This window comes from Thamnophis sirtalis, unplaced genomic scaffold (genome assembly GCF_051295495.1).
Source record: "Thamnophis sirtalis isolate CommonGarterSnake01/CBP01778 unplaced genomic scaffold, rThaSir2_p1.2 scaffold_3, whole genome shotgun sequence".
In the NCBI taxonomy this organism is placed as follows: Eukaryota; Metazoa; Chordata; class Lepidosauria; order Squamata; family Natricidae; genus Thamnophis; species Thamnophis sirtalis.
This window is the reverse complement of record NW_028261383.1, coordinates 36210755-36236494: the sequence shown is the minus strand read 5'-3', so window position 1 is coordinate 36236494 and position 25740 is coordinate 36210755. Positions and strand designations below refer to the sequence as shown.

At 46.4% G+C, this 25740-nt stretch overlaps 2 protein-coding genes across 4 annotated transcripts in view; both read right to left on the bottom strand.

Annotated features, from left to right (window-relative positions):
• Nucleotides 1-16410, bottom strand: part of LOC148047918 (copine-9-like) — a 47560-nt gene extending 31150 nt beyond the window's left edge. The window contains exon 1 of the mRNA XM_087708193.1: nt 16072-16410. Coding sequence (XP_087564319.1) covers nt 16072-16148 — 77 coding nt within the window. The 5' untranslated portion in view covers nt 16149-16410. The remainder of the gene's footprint in view (nt 1-16071) is intronic.
• A 3085-nt stretch (nt 16411-19495) lies between these two features.
• Nucleotides 19496-25740, bottom strand: part of MTMR14 (myotubularin related protein 14) — a 112733-nt gene continuing 106488 nt past the window's right edge. For all 3 annotated transcript variants that reach the window (XM_087708671.1, XM_087708673.1, XM_087708672.1), the window contains one exon: nt 19496-19941. In XM_087708671.1, the coding sequence (XP_087564797.1) occupies nt 19764-19941 (178 nt within the window). In that variant the 3' untranslated portion in view covers nt 19496-19763. The remainder of the gene's footprint in view (nt 19942-25740) is intronic.

Sequence of the window (25740 nt, the reverse complement as noted above, 5' to 3'; positions counted from 1 at the left end):
GTTTTTGGGAGGTCTGCAGAGTGCAAAACCTTTAAAAAAAAATTTGCCTCTTCAAAATCTTCGTGCGTCTTATACTCTGAAAAATACAGTAAGTGGTCAGTAGAGGGGGCGTGCGTAAGTGCACTATTGTCATTGTATTTTTATTCTCTTATTCTTGTTCTTGTTCGGCAAATTCCAATAAATAAATAAATAAAACTAATAAAAGAGAGTAATCATATAATAAAATAATATAATCCCTAGAACCTGCTGCACACTTCTTACCTTCAGGCGGTATCCTCTTTCTTTTGATAGGTACCTGGGTCTGCCCGAAGCATGTCCAAATGGCACAAAATCTTTGTTCTTGAAGAGGCTTTGGACAATGCTTTTCCATGGTCTCAAGAACCACACAAAAACCTACCTTTCCTGATTTTCAGAGACTTTCGAGGCTTTCTGTGAGCAGTCCTCTCACCTGACTTCCAAAGACTGTGCGAAAGCTCTTCTTCTTCTTCTTCTTCTTCTTCTTCTTCTTCTTCTTCTTCTTCTTCTTCTTCTTCTTCTTCTTCTTCTTCTTCTTCTTCTTCTTCTTCTTCTTCTTCTTCCTCTTCTCTTCTTCCTCTACCACCTCCTCCTCTTCTTCCTCCTCTACTCTTCTTCCGCTACCTCTTCTTCCTCTACCACCCCTCCTCCTCTTCTTCTTCCTCTACCTCTTATTCTTCTTCTTCCTCTACAACTTCCTCATCGTCTTCTTCTTCCTCTACCACCTCCTCCTCCTCTTCTTCTTCCTCTACTCTTCTTCTTCCTCCTCCTCCTCTACCACCCCTCTTCTTCCTCTACCTCTTCTTCCTCTACCACCACCACCTCCTCCTCCTCTTCTTCTTTTTCCTCTTCCTCTTCTTCCTCTTGTCCTCCTCCTCCTCCTCCTCTTCTTTTTCTTTTCCTCCTCCCCCCCTTCTCCTCTTTCTCATATATTCCCGCAAGTGCAGGGTCCACTTTTTGGATCATTGAACGAATCATTGAACACTTGACTCTCATAACAGTTTCCAAAAACGTGCAAAAACGTGCCCCATTTCTGCAGGCTCTGGAGAGAGAGCGCAAAAGCATGGCCCTCTCACACAACTGTCAAAAAGTCCGGAAGCTGTACAAGAGGACGCTCCGTTCTCACGCTGCCTCTGCAGTCTCTGAAAATTGCACAAAAAATGGGGTGTGCTTTTGGGAACAGTTGGGTGTTGGTCAATGCTGATGGGTCACTCAAAACATTGTGGCGTGTTAACTTTGGCACGCATGTCATAGGTTCGCCATCACTGGCCTAGAGTTTGTAATCCAGGCTGAGTGAAGCACCATGGATTGCAATAGTGGCCCCATGCTCTATAGGGGCAGTTGGTCTCCTGTTATATGGGCAAAATCCCTTGAGTTCTTCACCTCTGCCATGATTATTTCCTCCTATTTCACGAAGCCTGGCTCTTACAGGTAATCCTTGACTTACAACTGTTCGTTTAGCGACCATTCAAAGTTGCAATGGTACTAAGAAAAGCAACGGATGCCCCCTTTTCACACTTATGACCGTTTTGCTCAATGACCACGTGAGGACCCGGATTGTTGGGGGCAATATGCTGACTCTGTAAACCGCTTAGAGAGGGCTGAAAGCCCTATGAAGCGGTATATAAGTCTAACTGCTATTGATATTGCTATTCACTTAACAGCTGCCATGATTCGCTTAGCAACCCTGGCAGAAAAGTCTGTAAAATTGGGCACAACTCACTTTAACAACTCCTTTGCCCAGCAATAGAAATTCTGCTCCCAGTTTGTGGTCCCAAAGATGACGTGTAATGAGTAAAAAGCAGAAATGAAGGGGGGGAAAGTGGGGGTGGGGGGAAAGCAAAAGCACAGAAAGAAAGAATAAAAAAGAAATACGAAGAAAATGCTTCTGTTTTTCTTTGCGGCAAATATAAGCACAATTGCAAAGTTTATCTGATTACAAAAAAAAAAAAAAAGCTCATTCTTTTCTAGGATCCATTTTTTTCCTCCAATCTTCAAAACTGCAAATCATTCATGCGTTTTGTTCCATCTTGTGCTAACAATGTAAAAAGGCTTTCCAGTCAACCATGAATGTATTTTCCACCCCGCTCTTATCAAAGAAGTTAATGTAGTCATCTCCATAAGTTCTATCATCTCTTCACCAGCCATCCCTCCAAGGTGAATAGCGTGGAACCTTTCTATTTCTGAGCAAAGAATCAGCTCGCTGCAGCCATCCTATCGTCCTATCCTGTAGCCATGGTTTTGGTGGATTAATTCCTTCAAGATCCACCAAAGAAAGACAAGGATTGAAGCAGAGCAGCTGAGAAAGCCTTGGCTATGTACAGCTGCTGTTTCTCCTTTGCAAGTGGCTACCTTGCCAATTCTACCCTCCTCTTGTGGCCCGCCAGCAGAGCTGGCATCAGATTCTGACACTGAGAAGGTTGGGGAGGAACATGGGCCAGTCCTGGAGTCTGGGGAAGGCTCTGATGAGGGCTCTGCGTTGAAGGTAAAGATAGGGCCAGGGCCGTCTGACAGTTATCAGCTGCCTTCAGAGCCGGACATCAGTGGGGCAGAAGAACAGCTGGAGTCTTTCCCAGTGTGCACATGCGCAGACTTGCCAGACGAAGGGAGCAGCTAAGGAACAGGGGTCGATTCGGGAATAAAGCCATAGATGGATGGTGAATGACCCCTCCCAGAGGGAATAAAAGAGAAGCGAAAGGGGAGGGGAGTTTGCAGGAGACAATTCGTTCATTCCTGCATTCTTGCCAAGTGTCTGAAAGATATCGGCCTGGCCACTCTCCAAGCCTGATAAAAGTTGGTAATTGTGAACTATCTTGAAAGACTGTGGGAGAGGAAAGACTTTGCTGGAGAAGAACTCACTGTGAATTAAATAAAAGGGGGTTTATCAGGACGAGGACTCAGCTTTGTGCTGCCAGGGAAGCCTAGGTCAGAACACCTCCTGTTTTCGGGCGTCAGCCACAAGGAAGGCGCTTCCATCCGACAGCTTCCCTCTGAAGCACAAGGATGGCCCAAAGACGTTCCTCTCTCTGTGTTTTGCAAAGTGGATCTAAAAATCTGATTTCCATAAAATTTGCTCAGCCCAGAGGATTAAGCGAAAATGACTGTCAGGAAAACAGGCATGGTTTAGAGATACCACTACGGTATTTATCATTGGAGTGATACGTCCATGGTATGTACAATGACGCTACCCCATTCCCACCTCTGTGGGATGTGAGTGGGTGGAATTGTTTGCAGTGGTTCACCTCCTTCCTCCAGGGCTGGTATTAGTCAGTGTTGGGGTGGGGGGAGCAGAGATTCAACACTAGGCTTCTGTTTTGCCTCATATTTCTCATGTCTCCCTATTTAACATCTAGATTAAGCCTCTAGGAGAGGTCATCCACTGGCGGCTTGGAGCTTGATATCATCAGTATGCTAATGATACTCAATTAAATATGCTCTACCCCATGTAGAGCAAGTAATATTGCTCAGTTGCTGGCTCAGGGCCTGGAGACCTTGAAGGGCCTGGATAGGAATTTCAAGCCTAGCAAGATGAAGTGCTTATGGTTTTGGCCTTGCCAGAGTCCGGAGAAAGGACACCTTGGACTCGGGATGAAGTAACATTTCTTCAAACAGATCTTGTGCGTCATCAACTTGTAGCTGACGCGGTGGAACCACTGGCTGAAAGAGCAGAAGCCCCAACGAGGATGAGGGGGGATAAAACCAGGGGTGGGCTGCTGGGGGTTCGCACGGATTCGAGCGATCCTGTAGCTAGGATTCTGCACAGTTCAGTGAACCTCCAAATGCCACTCTTGGCTGGCCACGCCCGCCCGGTTTTCTACTGGTTCTCTGAGAGGTGTTTTGCGCACGTGCTGCTAGCTTTGCTCGCGTGTGCGCCCGCCGCACGTTGCTGCGCATGCACAGTTGACTGAAAACTGTTCTGCACATGTGCAGAAACATGCCAGTGACTGCAGAAGAGACCAGGGAACTGGTTTGGGGGTATGGCAGGCCTGAAGCGCTGCTGGTTCCAGTGACCCAGGCCGCCATACCACTACCGGTTTGGCCGAACTGGTAGGAACCCACCACTGAACTCCGCCCCTCCCAGGAGTCTCCACACGGCCCGTTCATCATGCCAGGTAAGTGCAGGGCCATTGCGGAGGCTCTGGGAGGGGGAAAAACAGGCCTACTCGAGGTTCCGGAAGTCTGGAAATGGGCTTGATTCCGGCTTCTGGAGGGCCTCTGGAGCCTGGGGGAAGCAGTTTTCGCACTTCCAGAGGCTCGAGGAAAGTCTCCGGAGCCTGGTGAGGGTGAACCCCCCCTGCCATGGTGCAGAAGGCTGACTAGGCCACGCCCACCATGGCCACGCCCATCCAGCAACTGGGCAGTGAACCTGTTGCTACAATTTTTGAAGCCCACTCCTGGTTAAAACTATATTTCAGCTTGTAAATGAAGGTTCAATCATCCAGGCCAAAAGTACCACATTTTTCGGAGTATAAGACGCACCGGAGCATAAGACACTAAGATTTTGAAGAGGTAAATTAAAAAAAAAGTTTTTGCACTCTGCAGACCTTCCAAACCCTCTGCATGCCTCATTTTTTTGTGAAAAAAAGGACAAGCATAGCCTTTAGGAGGTTGGTAGAGTGCTCCTGAGGGCTGCCAGTTTTTCACTCATTTTTGCCCTCCCCAGTCCCCAGGAACACTTTGCAGGCCTCCCAAACCCTCTGAATGTCCCTTTTTGTGAAAGGGCAGGGTTTGGGGAGGTCAAAAACGCTGTATTCAGTGCATAAGATGCACCCAGATTTTCACCCTCTTTTTGAGAGGGAAAAGGTACGTCTTATACTCTGAAAAATATGGCATCTAAAAAAAGCTTCCATCATGGCAACCAGATCAAAGTTGATTAAAACTGAGACGTTTCGTTACTCTGAAGAAGTTACTTGGATGAGTAACAAAATGCCTCACTCAAGTAACTTCTTCGGTCAAAATGAATACTTGGTTAGGCAGAGACTGGTTGGAAAGAATCAACTCTTGCCATAGGGACTGCAGGGGGTTTCTCCCCAAAATAAAAAGCCAACATGTAAATCAGTCATCCAGGCCAAAAGTATTTAAGAAGATTAAAATGATGGCAACCTAGAACCAAAATGTATATTAAACCTGAGACATTTCGTTACTCGGAAGAAGTTACTTGGATGAGTAACGAAACATCTCGCTTTTATTCAACTCTGGTTCACAGCAGTGGTGGGTTCCAGATCCCGGTGCAACCGATACGATGCAACGAGGCGGGCATCCACCACATGCACACACACAGCACGCACATACTTACCGCCTGTGACACTCTGCAATGCTCCAGCTGCTCGGCGGAGCGTCGCGCAGGTGCTGTACGCTCTGTGTGCGGAAGCCCCGAATGGCTCAAATACAGGTAAGGAGGGCGGGCGGGCATGTGGGCTCTCCGGAGTACCGTACCGGAATGGTACCTGGTGCTCCCAGCATGCACCGGTACGCTCGTACCGGGGCGTACCGGTCATATCCCACCACTGGTTCACGGTTTCCATCATTTAATCTTTCTAGATATATTCCAGCTTTTAGATATATTCCAGCTGTAACCTTTTTGGATATATTCCAGTTTAGAGTCTGTTATGAGGGAGAAACATTTCGGTTCAAACCCTTATTTCTAAACTCGACATTTCCTAAAGGAAGGCATACACTGGTAAGTTCCTTGTAAACTGGTGATCGACAATAAAGAAACCCATTTGACCCATTCTCAGAGCTGTTCCGCTAGCTTGTGCCTGATCCTCCTGCTGGAAGAGCAGGTGGCAGCTGTGGCCAGGAAGGCCTTTGCACAGTTCCACCTGGTGCACCACATGTGCCCATTCCTGCATCAAGAGGGCTTGATGCAGGAAGGACTCATGCCTTAGGTCCGTGATGGCAAACCTATGGCACGCGTTCCAGAAGTGGCACGCAGAGCCCTCTCTGCTGCCACCCATGCCATCGCCCCAAGTCAGATCTCCATGGCGTTTCTTTCGTGAGCTTCTGTTTCCTTGCAAACAACGGAACAGACGCTCATGAAAGAAAAAGACCTCATCTTTTGCTGCTGGTGTTGGGATGCCCTGCCTCCTGTCGGCCAGCTGGTCTGGGTCTCTGCTGTGCATGTGCACATGTCCGCACATGCATGCATGTCCACGCATCAGTGGTGGGTTGCAGGCGGTACGCCCTTGTACGGGCGTACCGGTGCCTGCCGGGAGCACCAGGTACCGTTCTGGTACAGTGCTCCGGAGAACCCACCCACCCTCCTTACCTATATTTGAGCTCTTCTGCGCTTCTGCGCATAGAGCATACAGCGCCTGTGCAATGCTCCACCGAGCAGCTGGAGCATCGCGGAGGCAAGAACGCATGCGCACACTGCACACGCACATTCATGTGGTGGATGCTGGCCCCCGTTGCGCCGTACTGGTTGCAATGGGATCCGGAACCCACCACTGCCATGCATGTGCACATTCGCACACACGTGCACCTTTCAGTTTGGGCATGCACGCACGTGCAGTTTGGACACTCAGGTTTGCCATCACGGTCTTAGGTACTTCCTGATTGGACTACTGCAAAGTGCGCTACAGGGGTCTGCCCTTGAAGACCATCCAAAAGCTCCAACTGCTCCAACATGGAATGGCACATGCGCAGCTTTGGGTGCTCTGTGGTTCAACTGGAATACCATATTAGGCCCAGGGTACCTGCGAGACCACCTACTGCCACCAGTAGCCTCCCACCGTCCAGTGCGTTCCTACAGAGTTGGCCTCCTCAGGGTGCCATCAGCCAGACAGTGTCGGCTAGCAACCCCCAGGGGGAGAGCCTTCTCTCTGGAATGAGCTGACCCCGGAGCTTTGCATAATCCCTGACCTCCAATCCTTCCGACACGCCCTAAAAAGTTGGCTTTTCCAGCAAGCCGGCCGAACCTGGACTATATTACATGCTAGGCAGACATCTTAGCCATTAGGCCACAGGCTCTTATCCGTTATCAGCGAAGCCAGGGTGAAAGGTATCTATTCAGTTCAAATCCCAGTAAGGGTATGGCTTGCTGATGAGAGCTAAATAGCTTGAAATAGATCTATACTAGTCTCCCTTTATTTATTTATCAGCACAAATACAACAAAATGTAACAAAAAGGCAACAGTAAAAATATTGGGTTTCTGCCTGGATGGTCTCTTGTGACGAGCCAAAGGACAGAGAATGGAAGTAGTGATCTTCCTCCCATATTTGGGCATACCGGGGGTTGTAAAATATATATATATAATGTATGTATGTATGTATGTATGTATGTATGTAGGTAGGTAGGTAGGTAGGTAGGTAGGTAGGTAGGTAGGTAGGTAGGTAGGTAGGGAGGGAGGGAGGGAGAGAGAGGGGGGGGAGGAGGATGTTTTTATCTTAATACCTTGGACACACTGCTCAACCACCATCTAAATCAGTGTTTCTCAAAGTTGGTCATTTTAAGATATGTGGACTTCAGCTCCCAGAATTACTCAGCCAGTTATTTTGATGTTTCTAATTCTATACATATTACTCACTAGTAATGCACAATTCTTCCCAATACAGCGTAGGAGAGTACTTGGTTTTGCTACTTTTTCACCTTTCCTTTAACCACGCTTAATAAGCAGGAAGTCCTCATTTAGCAACTGCCTCATTTAGCGACCATTCAGAGTGACAACAGTGATGAAAAAAGTAACTTTGAGACTGGTCCTTGCTTTTATGACCTTTGCAGATCTGGAAAGCAAAGGAAAGATGAAGTAAGATCATAAGCACAGTCTTGGTTCACTTAGCAACCACTTCACTTAACCAACTCGCCAGTTCCAATTGTGGTTGCTAAACAAGGACTATCTATATTATGGGAAATTGTTATCTATTGCTAATTTCATTGCTATTTTTACCACTCCGGGAGGCTTCGCTGCTATTCTTTCAATTGATTAAACTTGTTCTTCCTCAGGACAGGTTGAGTTCCTTACATGTTTCTGCTAATGTAGCTGCTTATGTTTTTATTTACTTATTTGATTTGTCAATCATTTACAAGATAATAGGTATAAGAATAAAAATGAGTATGAACGAAATGGGTACGAATAAATGGGGACCGTAGGCACGCTGGTGCGCTTATGCATGCCCCTTACAGACCTCTTAGGAACGCGGTGAGGTCAACAGTAGACAGTTTAAGGTTAAAGTTATGGGGGTTTGAGGATGTAACAACGGAGTCAGGTAGAGCATTCCAGGTGTTGACCACTCTGTTGCTGAAATTGTATTTTCTGCAATCGAGTTTGGAGCGGTTTACATTGAGTTTGTATCTGGTGTGTGTTCTTGTATTATTGCGGTTGAAGCTGAAGTAGTGATTGACTGGTTGGATGTTGAAGCGGATAATTTTATCTACACAGCTTAAGTCCAACCATAGGTGTATAAGTGCATACTTATAAGTGTATCATGTGCATAAGTATTACAGCATATTTCTTTTGAGTATAACTGTCATGATGACACCAAGACATTTTTGTATGCAAACATCCACCTTTGTTTTAAGAGGGCCAAGAACAAAAACTATAGCCCAAAGCAGAGTAGCCATTCCAAAAGCAAAAAAATATTGGATGGTATAAAGCTGCAACCATCATCTCAGGAAAACCATGTTGATTGACAGTAATAAGTGGGGTAATTGATAACATTCAAGAATCCAGGCTGGAAAAGACAACTCACTATTGCATATGTAATATACATAGGTGTTGTGGCCCAGCAGGAGCCGTTGGAGCTGCCACCAGACTCCAACAGCGAGGGGCCCTATGAGTCGGCCCTGGAGGATGTGGAGGACCCTGGACAGGGTTCCGACTCCGAGCAGGGCGCAGAGAGACTGGTTGGCCACCAGGTGGCGCCTGAGCATTGGATCATTGGGGAGGAGACAAAGGAGAGTGATCCAGAAACCAACAGTGAGTTGTTCCGGGATGCACGCCTTCGAAGAGCTACTCGGTGTCAAGAACAACTACGTAATTACAGGAGGTAATTATGCTCAGCTGATGGGCATTAGGCTCGTCTCCAGACTATAAAAAAGACTGCTTGTGTCACGCCCTTCTTGCAGAAGTCAACGCTTTGACTAAAGAGAAACTAACTTGGAAGGCAGGATTGCTGCCAGAGTTAGTCTGAATTGCTGCCAAGGTTTGTCGGACTTGCTGCCAAGGTCCTTATCTATTTGTTTACTTGGCTTTCAGCCACCGAGATTCTGGTCTTGTTATTAAAGGACATTCCATTTAAGTGTGTCTCGGCTTTCGTTACTGGATGGAGGAGGGAGTCAGAACACATAGGTATGTCTGTCAGTGGCAAATTAAGGCTCACTGGTGCCCTAAGCACTAACAAATCTTGGTGCCCCCTTCCTTTGTACAAACTGTACAAATCTTCATTGGGTTTTTTCTTTCTTTCTCAACTTTGTGGTGCCCGCTTTGGGCCTGGTGCCCTAAGCACGTGTTTAGATTGCTTAATGGTTAATACACCACTGATGTGAGTGGCACAATGACCCATGATGCATGTTATAAGACAAGAGGTGTTGTAAGTCCATCTTTTTCTTTAACAAATGTTAAAACATGTGGTAAATTAAATCTACTTCTATACACTGACTGGGTTTGTACAACACACTTAATATAGGTGTGCACCAACAAGCTTGTGGTTAGAATGCAGTATTGCAGGCTAATTCTGCCCACTGCCAGGAGTTCGATCCTGACCGGTTCAAGGTTGACTCAGCCTTCCATCCTTCCCGAGGTGGGTAAAATGAGGACCCAGATTGTTGGGGGCAATAGGCTGACTCTGTAAACAACTTAGGGAGGGCTGTAAATGCACTGTGTCATGGTATATAAGTCTGTGGTACGTATTGCTATTGCTAGTATGTCTCTAGCTGACTTCACATGACAAGAACCTTACTGTAAAGGATTTGGCATGTGGGACAAATGACTGTTCAATGTAGTGTATGAAACAGAAAATGGATTAATTCAGCAGTTGCACCAATCATGTAAGAACCTAAATACATTACGAACCCAGGATGTAAAATACTGCATTTTTTCAGAGTATAAGATGCACCTTTTCCTCCAAAAAAGAGGGTGAAAATCTGGGTGCGTCTTATACAGCATTTTTTTTTTGCCTCTTGAAACCCTGCCCCCATGCATCCCATTTTTTGCAAAAATGGATGGGCAGAGGGTTTGGGAAACCTGCAAAGTGCCCTTGGGGGCTGGAGAGGGCAAAAAGATGCAAAAAAGGGGGCATTTGTCTTCTCTTTAACAACATTCAGGACAGGAGCTGTGGCCTATTCATGTTGATCTTCACTCCAGAGATAGCAACTGGACTGGACCAAGGTTGCCACAAGGCTTCCTAGTTAAGGAGGATTTCTGAATTTCCCCTCCCTTCCAGCCTAATTTCACCCACTTCTGCTGTGAGGGTTTGTCTGAGGGCCACTGGCTCTGCTGCTACAACAACAGCAATTGTGGATTAACCCAGGCGTCTCTAACCTTGGCAACTTTAAGACTTGTGGACTTCAACTCCCAGAATTCCTCAGCTGAGGAATTCTGGGAGTTGAAGTCCACAAGCCTTAAAGTTGCCAAGGTTGGAGATCCCTGGCATTAACCTGTCTAAAAAAAAAACACCAGGTTAGAGAAGACTAACCTTAGCTTAGCCAAATCTAAACATAAATTTGAATATGACTTCATGGGTGGCTCTATTGTACAAAACAGGTCCTCAATTTACCACCACAATTGGGACCAGAATTTCCATTGCTAAGCAAGGCAGTTGTTATGTGAGGTGTGCCCGACTTCACAACATTTTTTTAAAATTGCCATTGTTGTTGAGTTGTTACAGTTGTTGTTCGGTGAATCCAGCTTCCCACATTAAGTTTGCATGTCAGAAACTGGCTAGGAAGGAGATGACCACAGGATACTGCACCATCATACAGTTAATAAAATGTCAGTTGCCAAGCACCTGAATTTTGATGATGTGACAATGGGGATGTGCGACAGTTGTAAGTTGGAGAGCTGGTTGTAAGTTACTTTTTCAGTGCCATCGTAACCTCAAACAGTCGCTAAACGGATGGTTGTCCCACAGGTGCTTTTTTTCAAGAGGCAGCTGGACTTTCTGGTTTTTCTTGGAAAACCTTTTCGCTTCTCATCCAAGGAGCTTCTTCAGCTCTGACTGGATGGTGGGGAATGGAAGGATTCAGAATCCAGTCAGAGCTTTATACCCTGTTTCCCTAATAATAAGACCTCCCTGGATAATAAGCCCAATCGGGCTTTTGAGCTCATGTGCTAAAATAAGCCCTCCCCCTAAAATAAGCCCTCCCTGAAAATATTGCAACACAGCACCAGCCATGAGATGACCACGCTCACCACCTCCTGCACCTCAAAAATAATAAGACCTCCCCGAAAATAAGGCCAAGTGTTTATTTGGGGGGGGGGGCAAAAGAAAATAAGACCCTGTCTTATTTTGGGGAAAACACAGTAGGACCATACTTGACTTTTGAATGGCATGGTGTGAATTGCCAGAAAACAGTGGAGGAAGATACCCAACCATAATTCACACTATTCAATGTCACTCAATAATCCGTGGGGTAGCTACCAAAAATAAAATTACCTATTTTTTAAATGGCCAGATTTTAGGGGGATTCTCTCTTCAAATCTCATGATTTTTCAACCTTCATAGCCAAAATCCTTCCTGTCTTATTTTTGGGAAAACACGGTAGAAACTATACATTTTAACATCTTTGTCATATCTTGATTGTATTTGCATGGGCAGCCACCATGCTAAATCAATCCCTTGAGTTTTCAATTCTTGCTTAGTTTTAAGTTCCCCTTTTTCATTCAAAATGTCTTTATATCTTGTAATTTCCCCCCATGTTAACAACATTCGGATGTATCAACGACTCCGTTGTGGGGAGCCAGGCTGGTATTTTCATATAATGTTTTTCTTTGATTTTTCCCCAAATGAACAACAAAGCCTTTCTAACATAATGTCTGTGAAAATATCTATGTGTTTTATTTTCCCCATACCATAAAAATGCGTGCCACCCCAGCTGAAGATCATGTTAAGGAGCCAAGGTGGCGCAGTGGTTAAATGCAGCACTGCAGGCTACTGCTAGATCAGCAGTTCAGCGGTTCAAATCCCACCGGCTCAGGGTTGACTCAGCCTTCCATCCTTCCGAGGTGGGTAAAATGAGGACCCAGATTGTTGGGGGCAATATGCTGACTCTCTGTAAACCGCTTAGAGAGGCCTGAAAGGCCTATGAAGCGGTATATAAGTCTACTGCTATAAGTCTACTGCTATTAATAATCGTCAATGCCTCAAATTTATCCATTCTTTCACCCATGTGAGAACAGAAGCCTGGTAATATAGCTCCCGATCTGGCAACCCAAAACCTTTTGTTTTTAGAATCTTGTAACATTTTCAAAGGTATGAGGAAGATGTTAAAATGTATGGTTTCTATAAAGAACCGACAGAATTAGAACTGATATTAACAGGGACAGATGAAAAACTAATTCAAAAGTATCCAGTCAGAGCTGAAGAAGCTTCTTGGATGAGAAGCGAAACGTCTTCAGAGAAAAACCCGGAAGTCCAGTTGCCTCTTGAAAAAGCACCTTTGGGAGAACCATGACCTGGATGACTGAGAATCCCCATGGACATGAAATGAATGGATGTGAATTGAGGGCTACCCGTACTACTGTACAGTAGGCCCACCTTTGAAGTTCATTGGAGTCCTCAGTAAGTTTCCTTCTCTGTTTGCCATCCTTAAATCTCTCTTTGCCATCTGGGTGGCCCAAATGATGCATAGTCCAGGTAGTCCTAGACTTACAACCATAAAAAAAGAGCCGAGGTGGCGCAGTGGTTAGGGTGCAGTACTGCAGGCCACTTCAGCTGACTGTGATCTGCAGTTCAGCAGTTCAAATCTCACCGGCTCAAGGTCGACTCAGCCTTCCATCCTTCCGAGGTGGGTGAAATGAGGACCCGGACTGTGGGGGCAAGTTGCTGACTCAATTTGCTAAAAAATTTGTAAACCGCTTAGAGAGGGCTGAAAGCCCTATGAAGCGGTATATAAGTCAAATAAATAAATAAATAAATAAACAAACAAACAAACAAATAAATAAATAAATAATTGAGTCTAACATTTGTGTTCTTCAGGGAGACATCTGTTAAGTGAATTTTGCCCCATTTTTCTTGCCCCAGTTGTTAAGTGAATCACTGCAGTTGTTAAGTTAGTAACCCGGTTGTTAAGTGAATCTGCCTTTCCCCATTGACTTTGCTTGTCAGAAGGTTGCAGAAGGGGATCCTTTTTGATGACCCTGCTGTGACCTTGGGACACAGCAACGGTCATAAATATGGAACCCATTGGCTGAATTTTGATCCTGTGATCATGGGGACGCTGCAAAGGTCGTAACTGTGAAAAACAGTCATGAGGCACATTTTTTAGCCCTGTTGCAACTTTGAACGGTCACTAAACAAACTGTTGTAAGTTGAGGACTACCTGTATAAGAAGTACCATGGAAAGTATGGTGCTCACAGCATTCTCAATCTCTGCAACGGCTTCTCATTTGACTTTTGCTTGTCGGAGGCTTGTAAAAGGGGATTGCATGATCCCCGGCACACTGCAACCTTCATATATATGAACCAGTGGCTCAGCGTCTGAATTTTGATCAGATGACCATGGGGATGCTGCAACGGTCGTAAGTGTGAAAAGCGGTCAGAAGTCGCTTTTTTTCAGTGCCGATGTGACTTTGAATGGTCACTCTACGAACTGTTGTAAGTCGAGGACGCGCTGCATTTTCCTAAAAACATCCTTCCCCACCTGAGGAACTCAGGAACCCCCAAACATCACAGCTGAAACATAAAAACATAGTTGTGCCTGAACTGATCCCTTTGAATTCAACCTACAGTGGCAAGGGGCAAGCAAAAATGCCTTTGGGATAGTAGCAATAGCAGTTAGACTTATATACCGCTTCATAGGGCTTTCAGCCCTCTTTAAGCGGTTTACAGAGTCAGCATATATTGCCCCCAACAACAATCCGGGTCCTCAAGAGTAGAAGGGCAGGCATCCCCGTCACTCCTCCCCAGCACAGAGCTGCTAAATATGAAGCCAACTTTTACCTCCCTTGACTAAACAGATGTCCTGTGCACTTACCTTCCTCCTCGGCACCCTACTCTCTGCTTTATGCAGACTTGCCATAGGTGACAATGACACCCCTTGGCCTTGTGGCACCAAGGGGTCACCCATGCTTTCTATTCCTCATGGGAAAGAGGTCCCTGCTCTTTTCCTACCAAAACGGAGGGATGCTTATCGTTGGTGGGATCTCCTCTCCTCTCCCTGACTGAAGGCTTCTGTTCTCTATCCATTCAGATCTATTTTTAAACCCAGCCTCCAGGGGCCAGGAACGATTCACTTACAGCACCGCTGCGGTACAGGCCTTCTCTCCCTGCAGCTAGGCTCCCCCATCAGCCTTCCCTATCGACTTATATACCGGGCTTCCTAACCATTCGGAGCCCGCAAGGGCCAAAAAGGCACAACTCTTGCCTGTCTTCTCCTCAAATACGGGGCATAACACCCTACGGGAGAAAATACCCAACATTTTGCAGTGCACCCAACCGGTGAGCCTTTGGGATAGTACATAGATTTTTGCTATCCTCTATTAAGCTATTGGAATAACTAGTCCGAGTTGAGTAGGGTTGGCCAAATGAACACACCACAAATGCCAGAGATCATTGTCCCTGCTTAATTTCTGACAAACGTCCAAGCTGACATTCATAGGTTGTATTCATGGGTACTGAAACATGGATTCAAAGGCAACAGCATTTAAACATGAATATTGGGAGGCAACAGCATTGACACATGAAGCCAAAGAAAAAAAAAGTGAAGGGGAACAACTGTATGGGTGTTTTGAAGTTTTGACTACTGGAAATTCTTTTTGTCTCCAATTTCTGGGCTTCTCACAAAAGCTAATATATGTTTTAAAACTTTTAATCATGACGAGTAGAAAGATTTTTTTTTTCCTATGAAGGGATTTCAGGATTTTGCCAAATTTATTGGACATGCCTTGCAGAGTCAAGTTTAGAACTTTACATGGAACTCTGTGTAGGTCACATTCTTTTTTTTAAAAAAATGTATATATTAACAAATCAGACTGAACTTAAAACAAAATAGGCTTGAAATTTGCAAAGAAGCCCTGATTGTAGTTAGATCTTCATTAGTAAAGAACAATTCTTCTTGTTAGGGATAAGATGGAAACTGTGATATTTGATTCATCCCCAGCCTTATAATTCAAGTGCATGACATTTTGCCTGTAGTACAAGATGGAAAATATGAGTGAAATATGAGTGCCTGCGATGATATTCATAAAAGGCAACTAGTGTGGGGGGAAAACCCACCTAATTCCCAAATACTGAGAGAACATAAATATGCACAAACTAGCCACTGCCAACACAACACAAAATGGGTAGCTGCTTGTTCACTCTACTCTATACATGGAAGAGGAACAATGGGGTGAAAAAGTACACGGAACCAAACAAATGCAGAATAAGTGAAGAAGAGAGTTGACAGTACATGGACACAGAAATGCCAAGAGTAAAAGACGCCAAGCATTACACATATACAGAAAAGAAACTCTGGTTTATGTGCAAGCACTCACAACCCTGGTTGTACCCCACTGGACATAAAGCAGCCTATATAAGAGTGTCACACCTCAACTGGACGCATTCCCCAATCACGAAATGTATTGAGTGTTTTAAACGACCTACTTGCACACTGTGTTCCACATCCCACACACACCCAGCAGGGATATTCACCATACACTTTTGTACAAAAAAACCACCAACAACCACCACCACCCCGGGCTGCTCCTGATCGCAGTTTGCATAGTCTTCATGCAGGTTCCTCAGCTAAGAAGCATAGCTCTCCATCCCATTGCCCTCCCCCCGCTCCCACATATCCAAGGAAGGTGAGTTGAGATCCAGCCAAGCTTCCCGCGGTGGGGCTAGCAGATCAGGGGTCGTCGGGGTTGGGAGCTTCTCTTTCCTTCCTCCCTTCCCGCGGGCCACTTCCGCACTCACCTGCAGGATACGGTGAGCTCCACCTTGGTGGCTGGCACTCGGGAGGGAGCGGACTCCAGGTCTCCCGGAGACGCCATCTCCGCCGCCAGCCTCCCGAAGCGCTAGGGGGAACGCGGGGCGCTCTCCATGGGGCGGGAAGGCGCAGGAGGCTCCGTCGATCGCTCCGGCTTCTTGCTCCGTCTAGCCGCGCCAGGTGGCAGCACGTGTTGCGTATTGGGGGAGGAGGACCCAGAGCCGGGCAGGGCCACGACTCTCCCGCCCTTTCTTTCCGCCGCGCCCCCGCCCACCGCCGCGCCTAGGAACTGTCCGAGGTGCTGAACCCATCGGCGGCTGCCGCTTGTCGGAAAGTCCTTCTTGCCTGGAGAAAGGGCGGCCCCTCCCTCAAAGCCCTCGCAGCTCCGCCTCCACGAGAACGGAGAGAGAGAGAGAGGGAGGTTGCGGGGGGGGGGGGAGGTATCAGGCAGAGCAGGAGATCGAGGCTCGTCCTTCCTTTCCCCTTACCGCTTCTTTCTTGCCCACCCACCCCGCTTCCAATTTGAAAGGTCCGCCGTTGTTCATCAGATGCTACTTGGAGGAAGCCGGAGGAGTTAGCCCAGCGCTCGCTCTGAACGCCCGCTCAAAGCCATCCAAGCGGGAGGTGAAGAGTAAGAGAAGGGATCTGGGGATCGGAAGTCCGTCCTAGCTGGGACTTGGGACTTTTTGGGCGATTGTGATAAACTTGGGGAAGAAGAGAGACGTTGTAGCTGCCTCGCGGGTGTCTTAAAGATAGAGCCAGAGCGCGGCTGAGTTTTGGGAACGGAGTCTCTGCCTGGGAACGGCAATTCTCTTTTATTCGGGAGGGCAGGCTACCCGCTCAGCCAGGGTGCTGGAACACATTAGGATTACTGTCTGATTTATTGCAATTGGTCCGAGGCCACGAGGGGCCAGGGAGCTTATTCTCAATTATGCTGAGGACGGCATCCATGGCATGCATGCAAGGCTCTGGGCTCGCCCAGAGACAGAAGTTCAGTTTCATAACTAACATGTTCGAATTGACTGTTGGTCCTGGATTCCCTCAGTGTCACAGCGGTACATCAACCAAGTGAAAAATAACGTGCTTCATACAGAATCAGCATTCTGCCCCAGCCCCTTTTATGAACCCCTGTGAAGTTTCTTTTTCTTTTTTCCTTTTCCAAGGTCCCAATTCTGCGGTGGGTAATAATTACCCTCCATTACAGGTGGGGAAAATGAGTGTGATTCTCCTGCAATAAAATACACGCAGTTCTTCTGGAAAAGGAAGCAATTCCAGCTTCAGCGTGAGGTTTGATTTCTTTTTCTTTTTAACAGCTTAACATCCTGGTGCTTTTGCTCAATCACCTCATATCAAAGTTTAGGGGGGGGGGGGAACATAGCGTAGAAAATTCCTGCCATTAATAGGCTTCATTACCGAGGCTATATAAATCAAGAGGAAGGAATAGACTGATTGGGTCATCAGGAAAGAATGTGACCTGATTTCATCAGTGGCTCCATCTTAGGAATAACACGGCAGCAGCTTTATCAGCCTACACCTGGTGCTCTCCCATGAATCTCACTCTGCGTGATCTATGGCAACCGACTTTGGGAATTGGGCTTAAGATACAGAAGGATCTTGACAAACTTGAACATTGGGCGCTATCTTAACAAAATGAAATTCAATGGTGAAAAGAGTAAGGTTCTGCATTTAGGCAAGAAAAACGAAATGCCCAGGTACAGTATAGGTGGTACTTTGCTCAATAGTAATAACTGTGAAAGGGATCTTGGAGTCCTAGTGGACAACCATTTAAATATGAGCCAGCAGTGTGCAGCAGCTGCCAAAAAGGCCAACCCAGTTCTAGGCTGCATAAACAGAGGGATAGAATCAAGATCACGTGAAGCGTTAATACCACTTTATAATGCCTTGGTAAGGCCACACTTGGAATACTGCATTCAGTTTTGGTCACCACGATGTAGAAAAGATGTGGAGACTCTAGAAAGAGTGCAGAGAAGAGCAACAAAGATGATTAGGGGACTGGAGACTAAAACATATGAAGAACGGTCGCAAAAACTGGGTATGTCTAGTCTAATGAAAAGAAGGACTAGGGGAGACATGATAGCAGTGTTCCAATATCTCAGGGGTTGCCACGAAGAAGAGGGAGTCAAGCTATTCTCCGAGGCACCTGAGTGTAGAACAAGAAACAATGGGTGGAAACTAATCAAGGAGAGTAGCAACTTAGAATTAATGAGAAATTTCCTGACAGAACAATTAATCAATTGAACAACTTGCCTCCAGAAGTTGTGAATGCTCCAACACCGGACGTTTTTAAGAAGATGTTGGATATCCATTTTTCTGAAGTGGTGTGGGGTTTCCTGCCTAAGCAGGGGGGTGGACTAGAAGACCTTCAAGATCCCGACCAACTCTGTTATTCTAATTTAAAAATTAAAATTGCAGTCTGAAACCTCTTGAGGGCCATACACTATCTATGGATAGAGATATCTATAAGTCATCTACTCCAGCTATCTCAGAGGCTTTGGACTGCAAACTCCATAATTCCCCGCCCAGCACTGGCAAGGGAACTGCAATCTTGCACCTCTGAAAAATAGCAAATACAGAGAGCTATTCCAATTAAAAAGCGCTGCTTTACATGTTAATACATCATACTGTTACAGCAAGTTTCTTCTCCGAAGTTCCAACCAAATGGCAGGGCAGTTCAATGCTCAGAAGCAAAAAGAAAAAAAAAAAGAAGAGAGAGAGCATTTATATTTTACTACACCCCCCCTTTTAAATGTGAGACCTTATACTCAAGGTGGAAAAAGCACTCTTATCTAGGCTAGCATTAAAATATAATTGATTTCTTCAGTGGTACAGAAAAGGCACTAGAGAACATGCTTCCTGAAAAAATCTCAGCTTTCATGTGAAGCAAAAAAGAAAAAAAGAAAGCATTATTTAAAAGCAAATGGGTATTGCCTGCCGAGATTTCGGCAGCCGCAATAACAGCTAAATCAGATTTTCAGTGAGTGGGATGACATAGGAAGAGTTCCATTGCTACATGATTAGCAATCCCAAAATAAATTATGCCAAATAATGAAATTGTACAGTTAAACAAAATCGGCAAGCTTGACTCACAGGTACGGAACTATGAACGATCAAACTAATGTGGGTTTTTTTTTGGGGGGGGGGGGATGTGATCTAGATTTCTTGGGGCCAGAACTCCTAGGTTGCCTAGAATTGGAGAGAATTCTGCAGCTGGTCTGAAGAGCCCAAATGAACCCCTGAACCTCCATTAGCAGCTTCTTTGTTCACCCCAAAGAACTCACATTCTAAGTAGCATTTTTTAACAAAATCTTCAGAGCCATTCCAGGCCAAACTCAGAACAGGACGTAGGTAAAGGGGAAGCAAACATACACACACACACAGAGTCAGAACGAGGAGGTTTTGACACATTTTACTGGTGATATGTCAGTGCTTGCCAAGTCCTAAAAGACTGAGGAGAGGACCCCTTGTTTCCAGTAGAAATCAGCCCAGCTTGAAATAACACAGACTGCAAACCAGTCAGTCAGATGGACCCAGAAGAGCTGGATGTCTGGCAGCCAAGGGCTCTGACACAAACCAGGAGCTGGCACTTGGGGGGGTCACATGGCTTTGAGGTTCCTTCACCTGTGGGATTAGACAGTGTGGTAGGCAGGCAGATGAAATGTCAAAGGACACTGCTTCCTCTGAGTCCTACGCCCCGAACAAATTGCTCCAGAAGACCCCCGATGGCTCCCGATGAGCTTGGCGACACCAACTTCAGCCCCACGGTGCTGTTGTAGGTAGACAAGAACGTTGAGCGCACTTCCTTAAGCCGGGATTCCCTCTCGGTCAGAGTCACCAGCCTGTAAGAATAACAATAATAATAATAATGTTTAAGAGGGTCACATAAAATCCATACGCTGATCATACACCACTGTGCCACTCTCCTATATTATTTCACAGGCGAGGTGGATATGGGGGTGGGTGGGTGAGACATATTGGGTTTCTAAAGCTGCCTAAACGGGGTCTCAACCCCTGAAATGGGGGGGTAGGTGGGCTTCTGGTTCACAGCTCCGTCTCAAAACATGAACTGACAAAATAACAGCTGCAATACAGAGATACTGATGTAGCTCAGAAGATGATTAACTATTCATAGTTGTTTCCTAGACCTCTTATGGGGAAGAAGAGGCACAGAATTGTCATGATGCAGGTGGTTTCTCCATCTTTTGTTTTATGCACTTTGATGCATAATTAAATGGAGTTTATGATCAGGAGATGGTCCAAAAGCAGAAGCTGAAATTCCCCAGGAAAACGGTCCTGTTTCTGGGTTTGTTTGGTTTAGCCTGCGATGCCAGGGGTTCGAAGAGAAGATAATCCGTGTCTGCCTATGACTTGCGCTATTCCCCCCTCTCCCCGCCTCTAAAGACCCCTGGATTTTACACGTTGGGTTAGGAAGAAGCTGCAAGCAAAAGGCAACACAGGAAGTGGAAAATGAAAGCTGCTTTGGGTGGGCATGGGTTAAGCCTGTTTTGGAAAAGTCCTTCTTTAAAAAAAAAGAAAGAAATGCACAGATACACGAGGAGTCGGGGAGAATGTGACAGCCAACAAGTTGAACCCAGAAATTGCACGTCCTTGACCAATTACTGCTCAGTAGGAAAAGCCTCCTTCCCCCAACCTTTCCTCTTGCTTGCAATTTGCCACGCCAGCCCCACAGGATTCGCATTCCACCTGCCCTCTCCTGCTGCTGAATAAAAAGAGGAAGCAGTGGGGGGAAAGGCAGTTTCCCCCTCCTCCAAACAAATCTGTTGCCTCCTTCCTCCACCCTCTAAGGGAAGGCTCTTCAGGAGGCAGGAAGAGCGACTCGTGCTCCGTCCTGCTGGCTGAGCTTTCATCCAAGAACTTTTGGGGATGAAACCTGCTGGCCCGTAGCTCCAATATTTGCCACGCGCAACTCTTCTTCCCTCCACCAGGCTCAAGTTGGGAGCATCCTTTCCAGAGTGGGAGGACTGAGGAGGAGGAGGAGGGGAGAAAAGCCCAAGGATTTCCAATTGCACCTCAGAGCATAAATCTATTCCCTCCTCCCTGCCATTCTGTGAAAAGCCAGGAACCACAGGAGAGGTTCTGCTTTATGTGCAGTAAGGCCACGGTTTCCCCTCGGTGGCCTGCCTCCTCCCCACCTGATCTATGTACTAATGGGGGGGAGGTGGGAAGGGGGAGGAAGAAAAGCAAGCAATTCATTCCAGATGAGAGAAACGCTAAGGGAGATTACAGTTCAAAGGCATCTGTTCTAAATGTCTTAAGAAGGGGAGGAAAAAAAAACATCTTTACTGTGTTTGAAGATGCAGCTCTCCCTTCTTTCTCTCAAAGAGAGAACCAGGCCTTCCTCCCAAGAGGTCATCCCAAGGGTATAGCACCAACCTGCCCATCAAAAATTCCCTTTCATCTCCCCAGTGTTTCGCAGGCTAGAAACCGGCACTGTTAATTTGAATGGAAGCAGTAGAAAACCACCCACTGCCACCAGCTTCGAGTCCGGAAAGAGCAGCCAGAGGATACGGTGGAAGGCTTGGATTAAAAAAACAACAAAACAGAAGTCCAAACAGAATGGCAGCCAACTGGGTTTGCTATTTATCCTGTCAGCTTCACAAACACAGGAGTCAGGAGAGGGAGAAAGAGAGAGCGAGAGAATGCGAGAAAAGGAATTTATTCTCCAGAGTCCCCATCGTGACTGCAGGGTTAGCAGATGGAACTCCCTGTTACAAGATGAACCATTTCAAAACAGAGATGGTATATTTCTCACGTCACCAAATCCACTATTCCAATTCAAGGGCCTACTCAGCAGGTACAACCAAGAAGCCCAAATTCTTTGCATTGTCTTCCACTAAAATCAGGTGACAGGGTTCATAAATAATACCTCCTTTGCCTATCCCAAACCCTTGGGGGTATTTTTTTTTGGATTCATAGCCTCTGTTAGGGGGATGCTGTGGCCAAGAAGATCTTGCTCCAGTTTCAGCTCATATCCCACACGATAAGGGGGTAAACAGGATGGATGGAAGACAATCCATTCTTGACTTGTCATCTTCTAGCTACACCCAGCCACCCTTCAAAAATAGTGTGGCCCACATGCTTATTGGCCAGTCTCAAAATAACATGATACATCACTGCTGCATTGGTTACCAGTATGTCCCCAAAAGGAATATGCATGCTTGGTTGCTATATAGCAGTGATGGTGAACCTACGGCACGCATGCCACAGGTGGCAAGCGGAGCCATATTTGCCGGCATGGCACCCCTTAGCTCCGGCACGCTGGCCAGCTGATTTTCAGCCTTCCGGAGGGCTTCAGGAAAGCCTCCAGAGCCTGGGGAGGGGGGAATCACAAGCGCATGCGCGCTATAGCACACACACACAATTTTGGCACATCTTTAGAAAAAGGTTAGCCACCACTGCTATATAGCCTGGAGACCAGAGCACCAAACTAATAAACTAATTGACTAATAAATTCGGCCCACCCAACCCTAGATGGCCAGAGAGAGCTTACTCAAGGTCTCCCCCTTTCAAGGAATATGATGGAACAGGAGGCGATTCCTGTAGAGGTTTCCTTCCTAAGTAACAGCCTATATCTCCCTCAAGCTGAGAACGGCCGATTCTAGAAAATTGTTAAGGCCTTCTGAGACCTTTGAGTCATATGCCCGGCAAAGTTTTATTATACGTATTATTTGATATGCAATTAATCGATCAGAATAGAGCTGGAAGGAACCTTGGAGGTTTTCTAGTCCAACTCCCTGCTCAAGCAGGAGAACCTATACCAGTAATGGCGAACCTTTTTTGGCTCGCGTGCCAAAAGGGGGGGAGTGCAGGAGGGGGTCACACATGGGCGTGGCACACTCATAATGCAATGCGTGACCCCAGTGTGCATGTGCGCATGACCAGCGCTCCCCCCATTGTTTGCATGCTTTTTTTGCCCTCCAGAGGCTTTATGTCACTTCCGATTTGTCCGTAGGGCTGTTTTTAGTCCTCCGGAGCCTTCAGGGAAGCCTCCTGAGGGTCTCTGAAGGCTCTGGAGGACTAAAAACGGCCCTACGGACAAATCAGAAGTTTGTTCCTGAACTTCCGGTTTGCCCGTAGGGCTAGTTTTTGTGCTCGGAAGGCTTCAGGGAAGGCTTCATGCGCACTGGCCAGCTGACAGGGCAATGCCTTGCGTGCCCTGACAAATGGCTCCGCATGCCGCCTGTGGCATATGTGCCATAGGTTCGCCATCCTGGTCCTATTCCATTTCAGATAAATGGCTCTTCACTCTCTTCTTAAAAACTTCTAGTGATGAAGCATTCACAATTTCTGGAGGCAAGCTGTTCCACTGGTTAATTGTTCTGACTGTTAGGAAGTTTCTCCTTAATTCAGGTTGTTTCTCTCCTTGATTAGTTTCCACCCATTGCTTTTTGTCCTGCCCTCAGGTGCCTTGGAAAATAGTTTGACTCCCTCTTCTTTGTGGCAATCCCTGAGATATTGGAACACTGCCATCATGTCTTCCCTAGTCCTTCTTTTCTCTACATTAGCCATACCCAGTTCCTGCAACTGTTCTTCATATGTTTTAGTCTCTAGGCCTTTAATCATCCTAGTTGCTCTTCTCTGCACTTTCCCCAAAGTCTCAACTTTATAACACATCATAAAATACATAACACATTAAAAAGTATCATATAATGAATCACCTCCAACACAAACATTAATGTTATTGTGTATGACTATAAATTATTAACTGTCTAGAATCCAATCAGATAGAGGCAGGGTATCAATTTAATAAATCAATAGAAATAAAGATCTACCTGCCCCCAGAAGTTTCCCCCCCCCCCCACCACAGAAGAAAACCATTTCTCTTATTCACACTAAATACAGCATCTGGTTTCCAAGCACATTTCTTCCTTCTGGGGCTCTCAAAACCTCTAATGAAACTGATTTGTAATCGGACATTCAACACAAAACTTCGAATGCTACAGAATCTGCTTCTCTCTTTCACTATCATGGCTTTCATAAGAGCCCATCTTTTCCTTTCAAGATGTGCCTGGAGATACACCTGTCCACCAACTAACCAAAATGATTGAACATAGGATGGTGGGTTCGAAAAACGTTTTGTCAAAATGGTCTTCTTAGGGGCCACAAGATGGTTTTTCGCCCAGGCAAAACTACACCTCTAATTCCTAAACTGAATCCATCACTCCAGATAGGGGCTGGCCTACAGGTAAGGTACATTGTAAGGCAATTAGGAAGGATTCCTAACTTACCAAGAGCACTAATGGACCTTCCTGAACTAAGACCTCTATGGAGCAAATATGGAAGTAAAAGCAAAAATCCCAAAGAGGTAAATTTACAGACAATCCTTCACCTAGGACCGGGATGGCGAACCTATGGCATGCCTGCCACACTATGGCATGCCTGCCACAGGTGGCACGCTGAGCCATTTGTCAGGGAATGCATGCGCCCGCTGGCCAGCTGAGTTCAACCTTTTTTTGAGGCCATTTTTCGCCCTCCCCAGGCTCCAGAGGCTTTATGCCTGCTCCTGCCTGGGGAGGGCAAAAAGAGCCCCCCCCCGCCTCCCCCCAGAGGCCCTCCAGAGGCTTCCCTGAAGTCTTCGGAGCACAAAAAAACAACGCTATGGGCAAACTGGAAGTTTGGGAATGGACTTCCGGTTGGTTTTTGCCCTCTGGAGCCTTCCCTGAAACCTCCGGAGGGCTTAAACCGGCCCTGGGAGCAAACCAGAAGTGACTTCCAGTTTGCCCACAGGACCGTTTTTTCACACTCCGGAGACTTCAGGGAAGCCTCCTGAAGGTCCCTGAAGCCCCCGGGGGAGGGGGGGGGTTGTCGCCCTCCCCAGACTCCTATAAAGCCTCTGGAGCCTGAGGTGGGCCAAAAAATCATGCAAAAAATGGGGTCGTGCCTCTCATGCGCGCATGCGCACTGGGGTGGTGGTCACATGCTGCATTATGGGTGGGGCAGGCCCACGCACGACCCCCCCCCGCGCTCCCCCCCTTATGGCATGCGAGCCAAAAAAGGTTCGACATCGCTGACCTAGGACCACAATTGAGCCCAAAACCTCCGTTGCTAAGCAGGACAATTGTTAAGTGAGCTTTGCCCCCTTTTACGACCCCACTTGCCACAGCTGTTAAGTGAATCACTACAGTTGGTCAGTTAGCAACATGGTTGTTCAGTGAATCTGGCTTCCCCAGATTCCCCAAGCTGACACTTGTCAGAAAGTCTCAGAAGGTGGTCACGCGACCCCAGGATACTGCAACCGTCATAAATACGAGTCAGTTGCCAAGCGCCTGAATTTTGAACACATAACAGTGGGGATGCTGCAACTGTCGTAAGTGTGAAAAGCAGTCATCTGTCACTTTTTACAGGGCTACTGTGACTTTGGACTGTCACTAAACCAATGGCTGTTAAGACAAGGACTCTCAGGAGCATTTGGATCAACAGTGATGGGAAGCCTTTTGGGCTCAGGCTGTCAAAAATTCAGAAAATGCCTAACTTGACACTCCTGTTGTGTCACTGCCCCAACAAAAGAGAAGCAACTCTTTGCATATTCATTTACTTAAAAAAAAACCAGTCCAATCAGGTGTGATGCTGTGGATTATAGAAAGAAATATAAAATGATTGCAAAAATGAAATATGAG